At 33.7% G+C, this 22,729-nt stretch overlaps 1 protein-coding gene across 2 annotated transcripts in view; it reads left to right on the top strand.

Annotated features, from left to right (window-relative positions):
• The first annotated feature begins 62 nt into the window (after nt 1-62).
• The window catches only part of LOC123689038 (steroid hormone receptor ERR1), a 38,479-nt gene continuing 15,812 nt past the window's right edge, over nt 63-22,729 (top strand). Inside the window, exons 1-2 of one of the 2 annotated variants that reach the window (XM_045627832.1) lie at nt 63-212; nt 12,968-12,997. Coding sequence is in view for 1 of the 2 variants with exons in the window: in XM_045627831.1 (XP_045483787.1) it covers nt 15,775-15,819 (45 nt within the window). In the remaining variant the exon portion in view is untranslated. Of the gene's footprint in view, nt 213-12,967; nt 12,998-15,441; nt 15,820-22,729 lie in introns of those variants that run through there. The other variant, XM_045627831.1, reaches the window with a different exon arrangement.

Below are 22,729 nucleotides of genomic sequence, written 5' to 3' on the forward strand. Positions count from 1 at the left end.
AATAAATTGTAAGTAGCAAGAAAAATATTTCAGATTTACTAAAATTCTATGATCTCTAAAAATGGTGGTAGTTTTGCATTTGTGGCAATATCATTGGAATTTTAAAAATAATTTTTTCATATGAACTATTTGATACAATTCAGTGTTTTTTAAACATTCAGGATAATACTAGAATCAATTTTATTTTATGCGTTAATTGCTATGTATATTTGGTAAGTAAGATGAGCTTTCGATCATAATAGTTATGTTCGATCACATAAGTTATGTGAGAATTCTAGCCTATATTGAAAATTATTTCGAATACATTTGGCATTGTATCCCAATGTATTATGTATCAATATAGTTGGTGCTACATTGAGTTATTTATTTTTGTGCAGAAGTGGTGATTTGCCAGCCAGTTATTTCAATTCTTCATTCCTCTAATCTCAGTTATTGAGACTTGATAAACATGATAACTATTTTATTTATTTGAGTGAAGGAATTTCATATATTTCTTTAGTAATTATTCGTGATAATGTAAATGAATTTATTATTTTATGGGTGTCTAAAACGTGTTTCACCTTAATACTTAAAAACTTATTGTAATCTTTGAAAAATACTTATTATTGTTATAATTAAATAATGAAAACAATTTCATATTTTATCCTACGTTACTCATACGGAATACGACGTTGAGATAGGAAGTTAATATGGTAACACATTATTTCATTCTTAAATTTTGATAATCATGAATTGAAAATACAGAGATTGAAGTTGAATTAACCTCACTCTAATCAACAGAATATTTACAAGCATTAGACAAACGCTTCGTCAACGATATTGTCCTATTCAAAAACAACTTTATTAACTAATATTTGGTAGTTTCGGTCTTCACTATGAGAAAATACATCTTGAATTATTGAAAGAACAATATTTCACTTCCCGATAGTTGAAGTAGAATATTGTTTTCATTCATACCCATTAATTAAATTTGCGAAAATATACACTATATAAAGCTTAACACTAACATTATTCACATTACTCTATCATTATAAACTACTCAATACGTGTATACTTAGACTAGCGTTTTCTTTTACACTGAGAACCGCAAAGAGTGGTTTGTTAATAAGTGTTAGGTCAATATTAATTTTTTTCATATCAAGCAAGTTTAAAAATAGCAACCGAAATACTGTAAATTTGAAATAACTATTGAAAAATGGTTGGAGATTAGTTTGTCAAATTCTAGAAATAAAATAACATTCAAAGAGGAAGTTATTATTCTCCTTTACGTTTAAAAAAACCAAATTAATTTTTGTTTAGATATTTTTTTTTATTCCTTTACAAACAAAATCAATAATAAATCTTTAGAATCGTCCCCGAAAAAAATCATGTCCCATGAAATATTCAGTTTGGTATTATGAAAGCAGTTGAATCCAAAAATCGATAAAAAAATCTGTCTGTGTCTCCGGATCTTCGATTGCGAACAATAAAGTTATTTGTATGAAATTTGGAATGGACATTGTTTGCCATTTCTCATAAACAATATGATGTACCTACAATTATGAAACTGAACTCATTCAAAATGATACAGGCTACGAATACAACAAACTTAATATCGATAGACTTATTTCGACTCGTTCATTTAAGTGTATTTCTATGGATCTGAAAATTAAATAAAATTGAACAAATAAGTGATTTGATTGTAACAATCACCACTATGAAACTATTCTGAATATTTTTAGTTCTCCGAACAGATCGTTTTACCATGTCGTCACAATGTCTGTAATTTTCGAATTTTGATCCGGGAATGGTCTCAAACGATAACGAATCCGCCCTCAAATTAGTTTTTGTATGGCAGGTCGGTCGTATAGATAATTTTCGGACGGAAGGCCTAGAAATTTGGAGAGTACGTGTCCGTATGATTTTTTCGAAAATATTTTGTTGTATAAAACCTTATCATGGTAGTAATTAACAGAACAAAAAAAGGATTACCCAATTTGTTGCAGTCTTTCGAACGTGATGCCCGCCTCGGCTTCTCGTTCTGTCAGGCAACCCAAAATACATCTTTAGAAGTGTCAAATCATACTCTATGATTGTTTGCTCGGTCGGAGGAAAAAGGAAACTAATTTTTTTCTTTTCCGTACGATTTTTTGGAACATATTTAGTTGTATGAACCTTCTTATGATAGTAATGAGCACAACAAAAAAAGGATTATCCAATTTGTTGCAGTCGTTTTAACGTGATGCCCTTACATAATATCTATTGATCCTCTTTTATATGTATATGTAATAGGTTTGGTTTCTTGGCTAGGATTGGTAAAAACCATTGCTCTATCGATCTAAAATAATTTCAGTGCGTTGCCGCTCATATCAAAAAATACTAACAACGATATTTCAAATAGAACACCCTGTAGGTATATAATCATTTTTTTTTGATTTGCCTAAACCTCTTGATTATTTATGTATGAACTTCTTTTTCCCTATCTCCAGCGGTTTTCGAGCAATTGATTGATTTACTTCTTTTTTTGTGCAAAACATAGCTTCAATTAATTATTCATCACTTCAGTACTTGGAATCCTAGAAAGCTGAAATTTCGGGTGTAGCTTACCAATATCGCATGTATCAATTTTGTGTAATAAAAGGTCATTTCATTTGAAAAAACGCACTTTTTATCAATTTAATATGTCTCGATGACAGTGATTTTGGATAACCCTGTATGGTTAGGAAGGTATCTTTTTTATAACACGTAAATGATATATGGGATATTGGTAATCCATACCCGAAATTTCACCTTTCTAGGATTCCAAGTACCGGAGTGATGAATGTTTTGCACAAAAAAAGAAGCATGTAAATCAATCGATTATTCAAAAACCGCTAGAGATCAGAATTTCATGGAGCTTATGCCTATGATATAAAAATTGGGCATTCCCTCAGAGTAACGAACATAGATAGGGGGAGCATATGTCATTTTCAGTAAGAAAATTTCGTCCCCAACATGAACTATCAAATTTTTGACAAGAAGCGCGCGAAAATGAAAACATATCAGTGTCATATTTCACTCAATTCAAGAGTTTCTCCACAAAGAACGCACTTTTATGTCCCATAGTGAATCAACGTTTCATATTAAATCAAAAAATGTTGAAATAAATACCTAAATATATCAGAAATTTCGGAAAACAAACTTCAAGCGCGCCAAAAGACGTGAAACAACCGATGACACTAGGAGAGCAAAAGGTGCCAAATCTTGGATTTCAGCAGGTAGATACAGAAAATAATAAATATTCTGTTTATTATGAATTCGACAATTAAGAATAATATCGGATTCCAAATATTCAAATTTGCATATTTAATCGGGAATCACTCAAATAAATATATTTCATTCAATATATTATGCATTTATAATGATATAGTAAAATTGTGGATTTGTAAATATATCACAATCCGACAATTCAAACCATGTTAGGGACATGTAAAAATTGCGTATACTTCCTCTATCTATGTTTATTACTCTATGGGCATTCCCTTTCAAAAAAACCAATTTCGTCGAGTCAAAAATAATTTAAATTTATGGGCTGAGTGCTGTCGATTTCGTCGAAATTTGAATTACAAGAGTTACCAATCGATCGAGCACTATTGACTCACCCTGTATATCATTATTGAACTGGCAAAGTTGAGACAACAAATCAGTTTTTGAGCATTTCAATAACTTCACCAAAAAGATAAATAAGTCAAAGATTAAGGAACAATTTATGTATTTATATTTTTCACATTCAGCCAATGATCTGTGTGTTCAAATCTATTGTCGAATAAAAAATATCCACAATTACCGAATCTTGGTCAAACGATACCATCCGACAAGTAGCACCCTGATCACCTTGAAAATATTCAAAGCTACATCGCGTTACAAGCGGTCAATGCCAAGGCCAACTCGTTTTATGTATGTTATGTTTCTCCTTCTCATGAAAAGTCATTACGTCGAATGGAGTAAAAATAAAACAAAGGGACCACCAGTTTTCATAAGAAACGGTTGCCAAAGAGCATCTGCTGCAAATTGCAATGGATATTTTTTCGAAATTACCAGTCAATTCAAAATAAGGTACTAATGAACTAGTTCTTATGAATTGTTCATTCAATTGATATTCAGAAAAAATGAGTATACACACATCCTCAAAGGGTTTCTCAAGAAATAAACAATCTATGTTCTGGAAATGAGATGAATATTTGTCTCTATTGCAACTGCAATATAAAGGGTGTTTTTTTAGAGCTATAGAACTTTAAATGGCAATAAAACAACGATGGATTATTCGATTGAAATGAATTTTATTTATCCGCGAGATAATCTTGTGGCATTACATTTCATATATGATTTCTGGCATATGACCGCCTCGGCTGGCTTGGATGTAGTCCAATCTGGACGTCCAATTTTCGATGACTTTTTCCAACATTTGTGGCCGTATATCGGCAATAACACGGCGAATGTTGTCTTCCAAATGGTCAAGGGTTTGTGGCTTATCCGCATAGACGAATGACTTTACATAGCCCCACAGAAAGTAGTCTAGCGGTGTTAAATCACAAGATCTTGGAGGCCAATTCACAGGTCCAAAACTTGAAATTAGGCGGTCACCAAACGCGTCTTTCAATAAATCGATTGTGGCACGAGCTGTGTGACATGTTGCGCCGTCTTGTTGGAACCACAGCTCCTGGACATCATGGTTGTTCAACTCAGGAATGAAAAAATTAGTAATCATGGCTCTATACCGATCACCATTGACTGTAACGTTTTGGCCATCATCGTTTTTGAAGAAGTACGGACCAATGATTCCACCAGCCCATAAAGCGCACCAAACAGTCAGTTTTTCTGGATGTAACTGTTTCGACATACACATGAGGATTTATTCACTCCAAATGCGGGAGTTTTGTTTGTTGACGTAGCCTTTCAACCAGAAGTGCGCTTCATCGCTAATGGACGTAGTGCGCGATACGTATTCCGCACAGAAACATTATTTTCGAAATGAAATTGCATTATTTGCAAGCGTTGTTCAGGCGTGAGTTTATTCATAATGAATTACCAAACCAAACTGAGAATAAATCACTTGACACCTGTTAAATCGGTCGCCATCTTGAACAGTAATGCCATATAATGCATATCGTTCCATTCTTCTTGAAGGGCTAAACTCAATTCCTGAAAAGTTGAAGGTGGGTTTTGGCGATTGGATATTGCTCTTCCTAAGTAATCCCATACGTGCTCAATTGAATTCATTTCTGGTGAGTTTGCTGGCTAATTCATTCTCTGGATATTGTTCACTTGAAGAGTGCATTGTGGTGGGGCGTAATTATCCTGATGGATGGAATTATCCCCAAATTCGTTGCGCAGAGGAACAATAATTGTTTCAATGATGTTTTCTACGTAGAGGGCACCAGTCATTGTTCGTTCAACTATAATAAGAAGGGTACGGCGACCGAACATTATACCCCCAGCACATTATTGGTTCGCCTTGAAAGGGCACAACTTCCAGGGAGAAATTGAGTCGCTCTGGTCTGCCTGATGGACTTCGCCAAATCCTTTTTCGTCGACTATCACTTTGTAAACCGAATCGTGACTCGTCCGAAAAAAGCACGTTGCGCCATTGTGGTAAAAGCCAGTCTTGGTGGTGTTCTGCCTATTGCCGACGGGTAGCTCTATGTCCAGGTGATAGCCAAGGTACTCTGAAAGGTCTTCTTGCCCTTAAATTTGAAGAATTCAACCGTCTTCTTATAGTACTGGTTGAGACTACCGTCTATAGGTCCTCAAAAAATGACATCGAAGGTCTGTAACAGATACCGTTCGATTCCCTCTAGTAAAATTTGCGATACAATGATCTTCCCTTGGAGAGTTGCAGATGTTACTCTGTGTCGACCAGGCACCGGTCTCCGGGCAACGTTGTCGGTTTCCAGGAAAAAGGCTACTATGCGCTCTACTGAAATCCCTGGAATATTCAAACATTGTGCAATCCTGTGGTTCGACAAAGCTTCTTGATGTATGGCTACTATTCTTGCTAGGTCAAATTGAGAAATTGGATATCCCGGAATTTTCCACGGAATATTCTCAATATTACAACTATCGTTAATCGCTGAAAACTTATTAACTTCTAACACACCTACTCCCGAACAAGAAACATTTTTTGCTGATTTATTGTTTTCGATTGAGTTATAAGATAGGGAAGATTCTATACACAAAAAATTGTCAACAAGTTGAGAGTTGACTTTTGACGATGTGTGTAATTCGGGAAAAATCAAGGAATGTACCGGGTTTTTCACCATAATTTGACCCCCCCTTTAACTTTGTTACTAAAAGAGATACAAAAAAATGTTTTCTACAAAAGTTTCACGAAATCGACTAGTGTTTTTTAAAATGATTTCACAAAACGAAATATATACAGAGTGGTCAACATATTCATTGCAACTTCATTTTTTCAAATGGAACACTCTGTATATTTTTCTATATTTGACTAGCTCTTTTTCCCTTGATTTCGAATATATAACATATGTTTGGCCTATCTCCCTTATTCTGAGTACCACAGAGTTTCAAATTTTAAGAACCACCTGGCATGCTCAGTAATCAGTTTTCAAGTGGAAGGCTGCGATAACTAAAAATCCTTTTTTTTGAGTTATCTCGTTGGCAACGATATGACATAGTCAAATTGACAACAAAATAACTCAAAAAAGGGCATTTTGAATTAACGCAGCCTTCCACTTGAAAACTGATTACTGAGCAAGCTAGGTGGTTCTTAAAATGTCCTTTTTTGAGTTATCTCGTTGGCAATTTGACTATATGTCATATCGTTGCCAACGAGATAACTCAAAAAAGGGCATTTTGAGTTATCGCAGCCTTCCAATAGAGAACTGATTACTGAGCATGCCAGGTGGTTCTTAAAATTTGAAACTCTGTGGTACTCAGAATAAGAGAGATAGGCCAAACATATGTTATATATTTGAAATCAGGGGAAAAAGAGCTAGTCAAATATAGAAAAATATACAGGATGTTCCATTTGAAAAAATGAAGTTGCTATCAATATGTTGCCCAATCTGTATATATTTCGTTTTGTGAAATCATTTGAAAATCATTAGTTGATTTCGTGAAACTTTTGTGGAAAACATTTTTTTGTACCTCTTTTAGTAACAAAGTTAAAGGGGGGGTTAAATTATGGTGAAAAACCCGGTACATTTTATTGTAAAAGAGGAAGATTGAAAACGATATCAGCCAAAAAGCTGCAACGGGTTGCAGCACCATATCCATTTCATGAAAATTTCCATGGCCAATTCACACTTTAAAGGCTGTATATCCTCAATAACTTCACGAATTCCATATTTAAGGTCTTGAACCGATTTTGAAGTATTGGCATAGACATTAACTTCCACGTGGTCTCGTAGAAAAAAGTCTGACCATATCGGTGATCAATTGTGATCACCTCTTCAAGAAATAACACGGCCAGGAAAACAAAAATGCGATTGTTTCGTTGCTTGTGTGGCATGTAGCGCCGTCTTGTTCAAAATAAACGTCGTCCACATCAATTAATTACCAAGATCGACGAGGAATCGACCAACCTGGGTTTTCGTCAACACTACGGGCTATAGCAGCAATATTCTCAGTTGTTCTTGAGCGCAGCACACGGTTTCGATTCTTCACATCACTAACTTGTACTAAGAGCTCAAATTTTCCACCAGTTTCACTATTGAGTGGTGATTCATGTCGACCCAAAAGTGCTTCAGTTTTGCGAGTTGTTATTGAATATTTTCACCATTTTTGTAGTGAATTTTAACAATTTCAGTACGTCACATTTTTAGTAATGGCGTAGTTTTTACTTGTCAAATGATAATAGCTTCAAAAGTGACAACTGTCCAGATCGCGGGCTATTCAAAATGAAACCTCTTATTTGGAAACTCTCCTCTCTTATTTATATTTTGATTTCTTGTATTGTAATTATTACCGGTATTATCTGAATGAATTTCTCTTTATTCTTAGGTAAGAATACAGCACTATTAAAATAACTAAGTGTGGTAGTAACCCTTATTAGTAATAAAAACTAGTTTTAATCTTGTTCAACTACCAAATAGTAATGGCTGAAGCAGTTCAATATTTGAAGAATACAGCACATTCTTATACAGGTATAAACTATAAACTGTGAATGTTATTTCGCTCAAACAATTCTCTACAAGTTTCATTTTACTTAAACATTTCTCTTTCTGTTCTTTTTTGTACTATGAAAATTTCTTCTAAATTTATTTTAGTTCCCCAGAAAACAATCTCATTCCATATCTGAGTCTAGATTCAAAATTCGCATAGTATATCGTCTATAATGATTTATCATTCAGGTAATTTCTAAATATTTTATTTGCAAAATTTATCTGATTCAATTTCTGACTCAAAAGTTACTAATGTGCCCTTAAATTCATTTATAGTCTATTAATACCCTTAAAAATTCAGTACTGCCTAAACAATAGTTATGAAAACATTATACAGCGTGCCAAAAAAGTAACGTAACTCGTCAATAATTCTTGTACGAAGAATTATTAAGGAAAATGCTCGCACCCGTCGATTTTCAATTTCAAAAGCAATTTAACGTATGCTTTTTTTTAATTCGATATTTCTCACCCCCTGGGCCTCACACTCCTCTACTTAATTTTTTCAAATGGGAATATATGGATTGTGATACATCAAATGAAAGGTAATTTGATAACCTATTCAGAGATGTGGCTAAAAGTAGAATTGGTTGTGCCGTTCCTTATTAAAAAATTAGGAAATAATTCACAATTTGTGATTAGAGAGTTACTGCAATCAGACCATTATTTTTTCACTAATTTTTATTGAGGGAAATCCACGAATCCATGGATTTTTGATTTTAAAAGCAGATCTCCCTATGCTTTTTTTTTTCAATTTACTCTCCACACCCTTTACGTTCCATATCCCTCTACTGTTTTTTTGAAATAGGAATATATGGATTGTGATATATCAAATAAATGAACATTCTATTGCTTATTTAGCGTTTTTTAGAATCTGTTAAGCTATTTTTTTATTACAAAATTGACAATTTGTGTCAGGTTCTTATTCTTGAAATAATAAATTTGTCAAGCAGCCAACGGCGCTCAATTCGAACTTTTAATACATTAATAGTAATTTACGTAACAAGTCCGGAAAATAGGGTTTTTTTGGACGAATAGACAAAATTCCAGGATAAGCTTAAGCGAGTCCTGGAAGTCTGTGAGTCCAAAAAAACCATTTTCGGGCGTGTTGCGTACAATATTTGTTCGGCAACCATGTAAAATAACACTATCGCTGCTGCTTTCCATATTTTATTGCGATTGCGATCAAAAAACATGCAAATTTTTGACAACTAATTTCATATGAACTGTCAGCCGTTATCTCGGTTGCTATGGATTCTATGATTCTTTTCCGGACTAGTCCGGGAAGTACGTATTTTCCGGACTAGGCCGGGAAATGCTACTTTCTCAGAGAAAAAGCGTCCGGGAAGTGAGCACTTCCCGGACGGTTGCCGAAAAAATTATTTTTCATTCTTGAATATTTCGATTTCAAAAAGCGAAAAACCGAATTGATTATTTTCGAATGATTTAAAAAAAAACGGCGTGACCAATTTTCCTTTCATTCGCACAGTTGAATGTTTCATTTGATGTATCACAATCCATATATTCCCATTTGAAAAATTAAGAAGAGGGGTGCGGGGCGTAGGGGTTAAAAAATATCAAATAAAAAATGCATACGATAAATTTCTTATGAAATCAAAAATCGACGAGTGCGAGGATTTTCCTTAATAATTCATAGAACAAGAATTATTGACGAGTTACGTTACTTTTTTGGCACGCTGTATAAAGTAAAGCTTGTTGGTTTGTTTGTTTTTTTACTTCTGCTGATATTAAAACCAGAAGGCTCCTCCTTTCAACATTTAGACTCGATTCATTCTTTTGTGGGTTTTGAAATAGTTATTTATGCAACAAGTGCAAAAAGTGAATGTTTATTGCACTCGACGTGAAATTGACAGACGAGGCCGTTAGGCCGAGTTGGACAACACGTCGAGTGCAATAAACAATTTTTGCACGAGTTGCATACAACATTTTTTCTACGTTCATGCAAAAAACAAAAAATGATTTATTGAGGTGCGGCACTAGGTGTAGGAAAATGAAAAGCGCAACTTGAATACTTCATTATTAATATCGATTTGCATTGAAACAGGAACCAATATGTTACGAACAATTTAACTCAAACTTTATTTTTACCCTCAATTTTGAAAGTGAATGAACAATTGGTGCAATTTTCAATATGAATATTTCGTAGTTAAGTACTTTTTAAATCCACTTCTTGATTTGTTACTGCTGTAAGCGTACTAGTACTTGGTAACTGTACATCGTTATTTCCTTCAGGCTGAAATATTTGTTTGTCATGATGACAGCAAGTTGAAGTAGAATGACAGATGAGTGCAATAAAAACTTTTTTGCACTAGTGCAATAAAGAACTTCTTTTTCCACTAAATATAGTTCAATAAAGTTTTGCTTTTTGCATGAATATAGAAAAAAGTTGTTTCCTGCTCGAATTTTCTTCATTTTTCTCCATTTCTTCTTTTGCTCCTAACATTAGATTGGCGCATATCTGTCAAAACTTTCAGATTGAAAAAAGGCTTTTGATGATGATGTTTTCGAAATATCCAATATGGCCACTGCTAAGTTATCTCCTTTCAATAGTTGGAATATTATTTGTTAGTTCAAATGTTGAATGATAGATTCAAACTTTGCAGTCTGTTATTCGTTATGAAATCAAAAACCATTGTATAAAATCAGCATTGTTTTTTTTTGTGAATTTTTACATAAAACCTTGGGAATTTTACATTCCTTAACCCAACTTCCACTGGTCCTATACATAAATATGTCATTATCGGAGTTTCATACTAATCTTCGCCAAATATCGCAATTAAGAAGACATGCCCAATATTCGAATTGGCATTGAATTCTTTGCAACATGCACTACCCCACGTTTTAATACACTGATATCAGGAATAAATAACGTTATCGCGTGAAACGTTGTGGAAAAGGTCATGGACGTAAATCGGATTGTTTATCTGAATCTAACGTAATTTTTCCCGAATAATGTGCGATTACAAGCGTTGAAATAAACGAAATGTTGCTATTTCTTCTAATATTATCGAAGTTCACGTAACCCTTATCTCATAAAGTCCACCAAACATAATTTGTTTGTATTTATTCCATCGAAATATTCCAATCGTAATCTCCTGAATGTCCGAAAAAATTCTGGTATTGATATGCTAATCAGACATTATTTTAAGACGTTAGTTTCGACAACACTTTGAATATAAATTGTTGACGAATTTTGTTGTAAATTTTGATGTTATTTTTTCACTTAAGGATGAGGAAATACGAGCTTTTGAGTGCTTTTGAGTTAATGCTCCAAATGCGCCCTTGAAGACTACATAACTGTGTATGTGGTCTCGAAAGTAGCAATTAGCGTACGCATTTACGTGCGCACAAAACCACCTGACTCCACGTCAGTGTTTTTTATTTTTCTATATTGGCCAATGATTTGAACCCTGATTTTTTATTTTTTTCAATATTCTGCCTGAATTTATTCTGTTTCTGATTACGCGGTCAACATAAAATTTTGTATGAAGATTAAAATTATTTATATTTACTGAAAAATTATTATTGAGTATTTTTTTCGATATTTTGCTCGATCTTAGTATGGTTCTGATGACGCTTTGTTTATCCTGTATAAACCTACATGCAAAATCTCAACCCAATCTGATCTGTAATAACAGAAATAAATATTTTTCTTTAAATGTATTATGGTTCTGATCAAGGAATCTACATGAAATTTTGCACGGTACTTGAAATGGTTATTTCACATCAACATCCCAAAGGACCAGGCAGCAGTCTAATGGAAAAATTGTCACCAGTTAATTTTTCCGAATTTTTCGTATTTTGTAGAATATGACCTCCTGAATAAGATAGTCTATGGGTCCAACTCTCTTAGTAATAAACAGATAGAGGAAGCATAATTATGTAATTTTCAGTAAGTAAATTTTGTCCCCAACATGAACTATCAAATTTGACATGATGCGCGCGGAAATGAAAACATATTAGTGATCCGATATTTCACTCAATTCGTGAGTCTCTCCACAAAGAACGCACTTCTTATGTTCCATAGTGAATCATACTGAAATAAATATCTAAATATATCAGAAATTCAGAAAACAAACTTCTAGCGCGCCAAACGACTTGAAATCACCGATGACACTAGGAGAGCAGAATTTGCCAAACCTTGGATTTCAGTAGGTAGATACAGAAAATAATAAATATTCTGCTTATTATAAATTCGACAAATAGGACAAATATCGGATTCCAAATATTCAAATTTGCATATTTAATCGGGAATCACTCAAATAAATATATATCATTCAATATAATATGCATTTATAATGATATAGTAAAATTGTGGATTTGAAAATATATCACAATCCGACAACTTGGGGACATGTAAAAATTGCCTGCTCTGCCTATATCTATGTTTATAACACTATGGTCCAACTGAACCATTTGACTAGCTTTCGAGATACAGGGTGTCGAAGTTGGAAAATGGAATTTCTTTAAAATAACATTTCTCGTTGGAAAACATCTTGAATAAAACACTTTTCCGCGACAAATATTGCTTAACCATTAGGTAATAATTTTAGACTGGTTTTTAATAAAAACTATCGTTAGATACGGAGTGAGTCAAATATTATTCAAAATGAAATTCGTTCAGTTCATAAATCACCCTATAATTGAAAATGCTGTTCGTTGAATTTTCCAATTTTTTGTCTATTGTAAACAAGATAACTCTCGAACAGAAAAACTATTTAGGTTAGGTTTAGATCTCGAATGCCGCGATTAAAATTCGATCGAAATACAAATTTGGATTCTATACTTATGAGTATTTTTAATTTCAGGATTGCTAACAAAGATGTGAAGAATTTAAGGTAAGTCAACTCAACTAGTTATTGTTTATATTTTTATATACATAATGCGATATAGTTTTGAACGACTCGTTTTAAATATATTAATTAATATTATTGTTGTACATTTAATTCATATGTTTATTCAAATATTTATAATGTGATCACAAGGTACTGGATTCTATACCTTGGTGGGTATGCTTTTTTGATTAGGACAAAAGTTCAGGATACGAAACCTTCGTTAAATTAAAAAATGTTCCAACACCGTTCAACAATCTGAAAATCCAATGAAAAATACGGTGTTTGTTAATTTATACTAGTTTGGCACATCCTGCGTATTTCCAAACAATTTGAGAATGTAATCTAATGATATTATGCAGAGGAAAAATTCGAAAATTTCAGCGCTTAATCGTAGTAGAACCTCGCACCAATAGTGGAACACCATGTATAGTTATAAAAGTTTATAGTATTATTGAGAATCGGTTAAAAACTCTGCGATATTACAGTGATTTATAAATTTCCTGTACTCATTAAACATTGTAACACAGGGTTAGAACTATTTAGAGGGACACTAAAGGGATATCGAAAACCCTTAGAAATCCCTTTAGTGTCCCTCTAAATAGTTCTAACCCTGTATAATATGTGTTGCAATGTTTGATAAGTACAGGAAATTTATAAATCACTGTAATATCGCAGAGTTTTTAACCGATTTTCAATAATACTATAAACTTTTATGGCTTAAATTACAAAAAAGTTGCGGTATTTAGGGATTAGTGTGTTGGTGTTAACAGATCCAAAATATCTCCAATGATTCCCGAGATATCTCGAAAAAACTTAAAATCGAGATTTTCTTTTTTCTGTATTCTCATTTGTCTTTGGAGAAAAGTTCACGAAATATGATTTGTAGCAGTCATCCAATATAGAGATTCTGATGGTATTTTCAGATTTTTTCTGTTTTCCATTGTTTCAGAGACGCGATAGTCAATTTTTTCTTCTTATGGACGCCATATTGGTTCTCCTCATAGACGCCATATTGATCTTCGAATGGGGTGATGGAAAAAAAAATTACGAATTCAACAATGTATCACACTCTTCAAAAATATCGAGTCTAGCTACGCAAATTTGAACTTCCTTTTTATTTTTTTGGTTGAGTAGTAGGCTGCAGCCAGAATTGTCTAATAACTTTGTTGACAGTTGTACGCCATGTAGACTGTAGGTATCAACATGATTATGTAATTGATAGAACGTTACTTATCGAACAGGATTCAGGTTTTTACAAAACTCAAGTGATGATTTCACATAACAACTGAACAAAGTAACAAGTCATTTGACAATTTTTGCACTAGCCTACTACTCAAACAAAAAAATAAAAAAGTTCGAATTTACGTAGCTAAACTTGATTAATTTTTGTAGAGTGTGATACATTGTTGAATTCGTAATATTTTTCTTTATCACTCCATAATGAGAACTCATCTCCAAAAACAAATGAGTTATACAGAAAAAATAAAATCTTGATTTTTAGTTTTTTCGAGTTATTTCGGGAACCATTGGAGATATTTTGGATATGTTTACACCAGCACAATCATCCGACTCATTCCTAAATAACGCAACTTTTCTGTAATTCGAGCCACCCTGTATTTTTATTTCTAGCCCTGTATAATTTCCTGCCACACAGTAAAACCTTCCTCGCCGTCAATCCTAGCTTGGCCACGGTTTCCACCAACTGGTCGCATTTCGACCACGACCGTTTTCGCTTGACGTAGTCGTAAGAGATCCACTTTTCATTTTTTTGCGATTCAGCAGCAATTTACAGATGGAACTTTTTTTAAATTTTTTTCAACGTTCCGTTAGGAAATATTGGTGACAATACTCACATTCGGATAAGCACCCCAAAAAACATAAATTCTAAGAAATCGAAGGTACCCCAAAACTTTCCCGGAAAGGGCTGTGAGCACATAAAGAGAACATAAGATAAACCCTTCATCTCGAAAATGAAGCGTTTGCGGGACCTTGCTTAAAAACCTTTTTTTCTCAAAATTATCCAAATAATCTTCCATTTTCCTTTGTACCGCCAATTTAGGGAAGAATTCGCCTCAAAAACGTCTCGACCCTACCAATCAACTTATCAGTGGCGACGCTAGGGGGGCCCGGCCCCCCCCTAAAATTTGACATACTAAGGCTAAAAGATTAGCAGAACTATAGTTTCGCTTTACTTTGGCCCCCCCAAAAAAAAATCCGGCCCCCTGTTGGCCACCCCTCTTTTAAAAGCTGGCTGCAACTTATCCAAAAAAACAAAAATATTTTACCAAAAAAAAACTCATCATCGATCAGACCCACATACACATCGAATGATTTCTGATCGACTCTCACGACTTCAGAACGCGAAGGCCTTCCCGTGATAATCCCAACACCAATGTCCATAAAATGACGTACATGCCGATGCACCGCCAGCGTGCGTTGCATTCGGCGATCCCATCCGCGGGCCCTCTTCTCTCGACACGACCGGCCCACTTCGGGGCACGTGGGCATCGGAAATCGGCATCTCGAGACCAGGATTCCTTCGCCGCGGAGACCGGCATTGCGTCGAGCCTAGCTAGCGGTTATCGTCGCTGCATTTCGGGGCGTTCTCTTTCGGCAGTAGCTATACGATCTCTCTGGGCCTTTTCGCATCGCTCTCTCGTGCTCGCGCTGGTTTCAGCCCGCGATGATGGGACCGTTCAGTTTCGGCTAGGTTTTCTCCGTTTCGACGAAAACTTTCGGGGACTTTTTGTGTGTTTTTAATTTTTTTTTTTTGGCGCCACATGTGTTTCGTCCGCCGGGATATGGATAGCTGGATGCACGAAGTGGTGAGTGGTTTTTTTTTTCGGTTGTTTTGTGGAGTTGATGGGGTTGGGTTTTTTGGTTTGTTTACGATTATTGGTCTTTGGTGTTGCTCAAGGATAATTTTTTGTTCTGAAATTCTGATGGTTGTATTGGTTTTTTATTTCCAATAATAAGAACATTGGAGTCGTTCGACATTTTTTTGTATCTATCTTGAAAGTTATATCTTTCATTAAATGTAGAATCGATTTGAGAAAAAAAAAACAATGGACAGTCTATGATGAATGCTGGCAGGATTTAAACTCAAGTTGTATAGTTGGGGGACCTTAAAATCCCTTCGAGCTAGAAAAAATGAATGGGCTCGATTTTTGAGATAATTGATTTGGTGAAAATCGCAACCTTCAATGATTTTGGATATTCTACAAGGAATAAAAATAAACTATATTGTTTTTGTTCAACATTTTATGCAAATAGCTCTAATAGATCAAAAAGATCCAATTCTGGAAGTCATCAGGCGAATGAACGGATTTTATGATTCTTCTTTTAAATTCTACAAATCACGAAATCTAAACAGAACATTTTTTTAAGTATTGAGAAAAAATGGTTTTTCTACAAGCGCGCGATTTCAACTCTTTGGCCGCACACATTTCAAGTCGCTTTTCCTCACGGTTTTTTCGCTATCAAATATTGAAAAGTAAATCAAATTCTGTCATGTCTCTATGCACCGAACTAAATATTACTAATAATAGCTTCTTCATTACAATGTATTTGTATTTGCTGTTAATCTCGTTTTTTTTTTGTAATAACATTTTGGTTTCAATTTATTTCATCCGCTTGTGAAAAAACGTTGTTCATCACTCTTGAAGCAAATATCTTTTCAAACTTGTTTGGGAAATGACTATTTTCGAAAAATTCTCTAAGTTTATTACTGGAAATAAAGAATCTCTATTCTGTATCGGGTATCCCAAGTTCGTTGTCTAGTGAGGGGATCTCAGAATCTTTTTGAGCTAGAAAAAAGAAAGTGGCACATTTTTGGGCTCGATTTTTGAGAGAATTAAAAAACTGTAATCTCGTAAATTCAACTGTTTTCAATTTATAAGGGAAAATTGGAAAATGGCGTGAAATGAAAATCTCACAACTTTATTATTGGTGCTACATCAGCATAAAACGAAAACATTCTACAGGCACTTTTTTTTAGTAGGATCCATTGGTGTGATCATTCATTTTTTATTGGCATTAGATTTGAGGTTATAACAAAAACTTTTATTTTTATTATTTTTGGTGAAAACCGCAACCTTCAATGATTTGGGATATTCTACGAGGAATAAAAATAAATTATAGTGTTTTTGTTCAACATTTCATGCAAATAGCTCTAAAAGATCTCAAGACACAATTCTGAACGTCATGCGGCGAATGAACAGATTTTATGATTATGCTTTTAAATTCTACAAATCACAAAATGTTAACAAAAAATTTCTTGAGATATTGAGGAAAAAATGGTTTTTATATAAGCTCGCGCCTTCAACTCTTTGACCGCAGGCATTTTAAGTCGCTTTTCCTCACAGTTTTTCCATTTACGCATGCATATATGGAAGAGTAAACTGAATTCTGTCATGTTTCTATGCAACGAACGGAATATTACTAATAATAGCTTTTTTTATTACAATGTATATGTATGTCCTGTTAGTCTCGTTTTTCTTTGTAATAACATTTTAGTTTCAATTTACCTATATCATGCGGTTGTAAAAAAATGTTATTCTTAATGTTTTTCGAGAATTTATTTCGTGAATTTATTTAATGTTTGCTGAAAGTGTCTTCCCGAAAAATTCCAAAAGTTTATTACTGGAAATAAAAATCACTATTCTGTATAGGGTACCACAAATTCGTTGTCTAGTGAGGAGATCTCAGAATCTCTTTGAGTTAAAAAAAAATGAGTGGCATATTTTCGGGTTCGATCTTTGGGAGAATTAATTTGGTGAGAACCCCAACCTCAAAAATTCAACTGTTTTCATAACTTCTTTATTACTGATGCTATCACCATGAAACAAAAACATTCTGCTGGCACTGTTTCTAATTGCCATTAGTTTTGAAGTTACGATACCAACTGCTATTTTTTTTATGTAAACCATAAGAATTTTTGTAACAAATGAAATGGCTCGTTTTCCCCTTTTGAAAAATATACAACATGATATAACGAGCGTTCATTAACATTCGTGGTCAAGAGTGCTGTGGAGTAAATTTTCTGTGACAACGGGTAGTGCTTAGCTTGTACCATATCACTAACATTTGTTTGCATACTTCGCATCTGGGAAGAATATGGTACAGAAAATCAACCACAACACTCTTGACGAGGAATTTTAATGATTGCTCGTTATAAATTTCTCATCAAACTGTAAAATCCTAAAAATTTTCAGTTTGACACGGCAAATAAATTGGGTGCTCATCAGTGATAATCTGTGAACAGATAATTAAAATATTGAGTGGTCACCAAGATTTCCACAAAAAAAAAATTATAGTTTTAGTTCAATATCACTTTGGAAATTAAGAAGTTCTTCAAAGAAAAAAAATTAAACGTTCTCGTGTATTTCAGTCTGAAAATTCAGAATATCAATAAATGGAAATTTTACCAAATGAGGATGCGATAAATGACAATTGGTTGAAGTAGTCTAATGGAAAAATTGGTAATTCCATGATAATGAAAAAAATTTGAATTTCATCATTGAAATAATTAATTTACGATCGAGAAACCTTTCAATTTTCAAACTGATATGAAACAGAAACTACAAAATTTTTATAAAAAAGGAGTTTATTCTACACTGCTGTACGAAGGTCCCTTCCAAAAATTGAAAGAATCGAACTAGTGTTTTCCGAACAGAATTGAAATGAATCTGCACGGAAGAACCTAGTGAGAAAAAATTTTGGCGATTATTTTGGTTTATTGGTATATCATAAACCTTTGGAGTCGTTCAGGGATAAAATTCTACTTAACCTGAAATTTTCATCGTTCACAAAATGTAAAATCAACATATCGAATTGAAAAAAAGGTAATGATGAATGCCGGCAGGATTAAAAACTTGAACGTTGTTTCGGGAGTCCCAAATTCGTTGTCTAGGTAGAAGTAAATGAATGGCACATTTTATTAGCTATTTGGATTATACATCTTTCAAAACATTAACTCAGAAACAATCTTTTCTTATGAAATTTTGAATCGGAAGAGTTGGATGACATTTCCAGTGATAAATAATGCTTCAACGGGTATATTATATTAGAAATAAAAATAAAAATTTCAACAGAAAATGAGAAAACTGTAAATTATCGTTGTCATTTGTAACCATATTGAGTGAAAAGTTTTACCAAAAAGAAAATAAAAGTCGACTGTAAATAGTGTTAAGTGTCATAAAACTTCATGTGAATTTTGACTTGGTGTTCTATTCTCAAATGCTCATTGTCGCTATTTCTCGAAATAGTCGAAATACTAATACCAGTAAAAATTTAAAAACAGGTTGTTATTTCATTTATGGAAAAGAAACTTATTACCCATTCGTATACGAATCTGTAGAAATTTAATGAAAATTAGTCGATTTGCAAACTTAGGTAAAAAAAAACCGGTAGATATAGTGAAAAATATTTAGGAACGGCAACGCTGCTGTGGCGGTTAAAATAAATGGAATCATTTTCTTTCCATAATCACCAATCCGTGCTCAACCCCCACTACTTCCAGCTTATAATGCAGGGCTGTCATACCGTCTGTTTTGGGGGATTATAAGAAATATCTTGCAGCATTCATCCCCAAACAGAATCTGGATAATTCCCTAAAGACAACCGTAATCCATTCCTTGTTCCAGTGAGGTCGTTCAAATGCCCACCACTGTTGGTGAGAGAGATATCATGAAATGAGGACTAATGAAAATTATCTAAAGCTTTGTATTCTGCGACAAATGTCAAATAATACGTACATCAATGGGGATTCCCAAGTTCTTCGAAACGTTTTCTCGTAACCCATCTTTTTGCTCGCTTTTTCCAGGAAAACAGCGGACAATCATTCAGCACCAACGTCTGTAATTATAGCATTTTAATCCAAGAATAGTCTTTGATGAATTAGAAATACTGATTGATAATTAGAGGTTGAAATCAAATCTGTCCGGCCCATAGAGAAATAAACATAGATAGAGGAAGTATACGCAATTTTTACATGTCCTCAACATGGTTAGAATACGTTATCGGTTTGTGATATATTTGCAAATCCACTATTTTACTATATCGTTATGAATGTATATTATATTGAATGAAATATATTTATTTGAGTGATTCCCAATTAAATATTCAAATTTCAATATTTGGAATCCGATATTTTTCCTAATTGTGGAATTTATAATAAGCAGAATATTTATTATTTTCTGTATCTACCTGCTGAAATCCGAGGTTTGGCAACTTTTGCTCTCCAAGTGTCATCGGTTGTTTCACGTCGTTTGACGAGCTTGAAGTTTGTTTTCTGAATTTCTGATATATTTAGGTATTTATTTCAATGTATTTTGAGTAAATATGAAACGTTGATTCACAATGGGACATAATAAGTGCGTTCTTTGTGGAGAAACTCGCGAGTTGAGTGAAATATCGTATCGCTGATATGTTTTCATTTCCGCGCGCTTCATGTCAAATTTGATAGTTAATGTTGGGGACAATATTTTCTAGCTGAAAATGACATATGCTCCCTCTTACTTTTTCTCCAACCTTATACTATGTGTTCTATGGCGACACCTTGTTCTTATTATCCAGCCTTCTTAGATCCATGGAAACCACCAGGTTTTTCCAAAGACAAGTCGGCTTCCTTGATATCCATACGACTATTCTAATTCCATCAAACTCAATGAGATGACGGAAATTTGTCCGCCTACTACCTCTAGGCATAGTAAACAGCTCGAACCTTAGCAAAACTTTCTGCGACATAACAGTTCTTTTGCAAGAAAAGCGGTATTTTAACCTACTGTGATTATTCTAAGAAGATCGGGTTGACTTAAAATTCAAAGTACTAATAAGGCAATACAAAAAGCGATCATTAACATCGATTATTTGGAAGATGTAAAACAAAAATGTTTCCATAAATAAGTTTTTTCATTTCAATGTCACTTAGAAAGTATATTATGAATTTTATAATATCTTAATTCAATGGCTAGTGCGATATTATGTTTTTTCGAATACACAGAGCGTCTTAATTTAATGAAAATATTTTTCAGTTTGTATATCCAGAAGCCGAAATATGGAGAAAACTCTGTTGAAAAGCGTTTCATTAAAATCACAAATCATTGAATTTTTTGTCCAGATTTAGCATACTGATAAGAATCATTGTGCAGTAGTTTATTTGAATTAATTTGAATTTGACAATTCTGAAAGGATCTTGCAAGGGCCAGTTCCATAGTCCACGTTAAAAGCGTCCTTTTGGTAAAGATCGCTTTATTAGAAAGTCGCATTCAAAAGGGCTTGAAAGTGGCTCCGGTTTTATAAACATAATCTTACCGTTTTTTAGAAAAAGTTCTCCTTCATGCTTAAGAGAGAACACCAACACGTGTATTTTCGCAAAATAAAATTAAATATGTATATTCTCACAAATCACCGAGCGAAGCACTGATAAATGTATTTCAAAAATATTCTCCTCAAAATCATTACAAAAGAGGCAGAACTCTATTTTTGTAAAAATTTATAAAAATACTTTTAAAGTTCTTCCCTCCGACGGAAGCTGGAATTATTGTAATATTCTTAACTTCTACTGATCCTTCTATCTTTCTGGTAACACTGCCCATTATTTTTGTCCCTCCTCCTCTGGGAAAATATTGAAGTAAAGATGGTAGAAGGAAGGAGAATAACTGACCTAAATTTGTAGCTAGAGCATGAATTTCATAGGAAACCCCAAAAAGTATTGATAGAGATAAAGCAAGAAGTAAACAAGGATAAAAGTATGATCGCCTTCTTGGATATGTTATCCTTTAGCTGCACTAGCGCCACCAATTTAGATCAGTTCAATGGACACTTTCTCAATAGTTCTATCATAAGAGATTATTCTCCTTATCTCTACCCTCCATTTATTGAAGATCGCGACAATGTCACTTAGTGGTGTGTCCTTTTAAATATCAAGTTTCATAGGGTTGGCTACTCTGACAACTAGTGCTTTATTGCTTGCATTTGGTAAAATTCATTGAAATTGAAATTTTGTTCACAAAAAGAAGAAAAACCGTTGTAGTATTGTAACAAAGTAACTGTTTGCAAGAAATATCAGAATTGTTATGATACGAACAGACAAAAAAGCTTATGACAGAATAAAGAAGGGTTTCATAACACTTTGATTGACCTATCAACTCGTTAATTGTAGTTTGAAATCTATGGAATTGTCAAAAATAGGGTTTCAGGTAAGATGCATAGAATACCTGGTGTGTCTACTTATACCTGTAAAACTTTCAGACAAAACGGGAGATTTTTCGGATTTATACCTACTTGATTTCGAGGGAACGCGGGCTTTTCAGATGGCACATACATCGTTTACATTTGACATTTCTCTCAATTCTCGACTCTTGTGAACCAAGGGCATAGATCTTTTTTTTTCTTGGGGAGGGATAATCGAAAAAAAAATTTTTGACGACAACTTTTATTCATATCTGTAATGTTAGAAAAAGAAGTTCGATAATGAAGTTTGAACCAAATTACTCGAAATAATTTTTGTTGTTACTAATTTGGTTGTTCTTACCTTGTTCTCAAATAAGAGTTACGACGGAAAATGAAAAATTACTCGGATAATTTTGAGAAAAAAAAGTTTTATGAATATGAGCCCACAAACGCTTTGCTTTCAATATACAGGTTGTTTCTAGTGTGTCGTACAGTTTATCAAATATTAATTAACCTTCGCTACAGATTAGGTAAATAAATACCAAAACTTATAATCAATGC

Source organism: Harmonia axyridis, chromosome 1, assembly GCF_914767665.1.
Source record: "Harmonia axyridis chromosome 1, icHarAxyr1.1, whole genome shotgun sequence".
In the NCBI taxonomy this organism is placed as follows: Eukaryota; Metazoa; Arthropoda; class Insecta; order Coleoptera; family Coccinellidae; genus Harmonia; species Harmonia axyridis.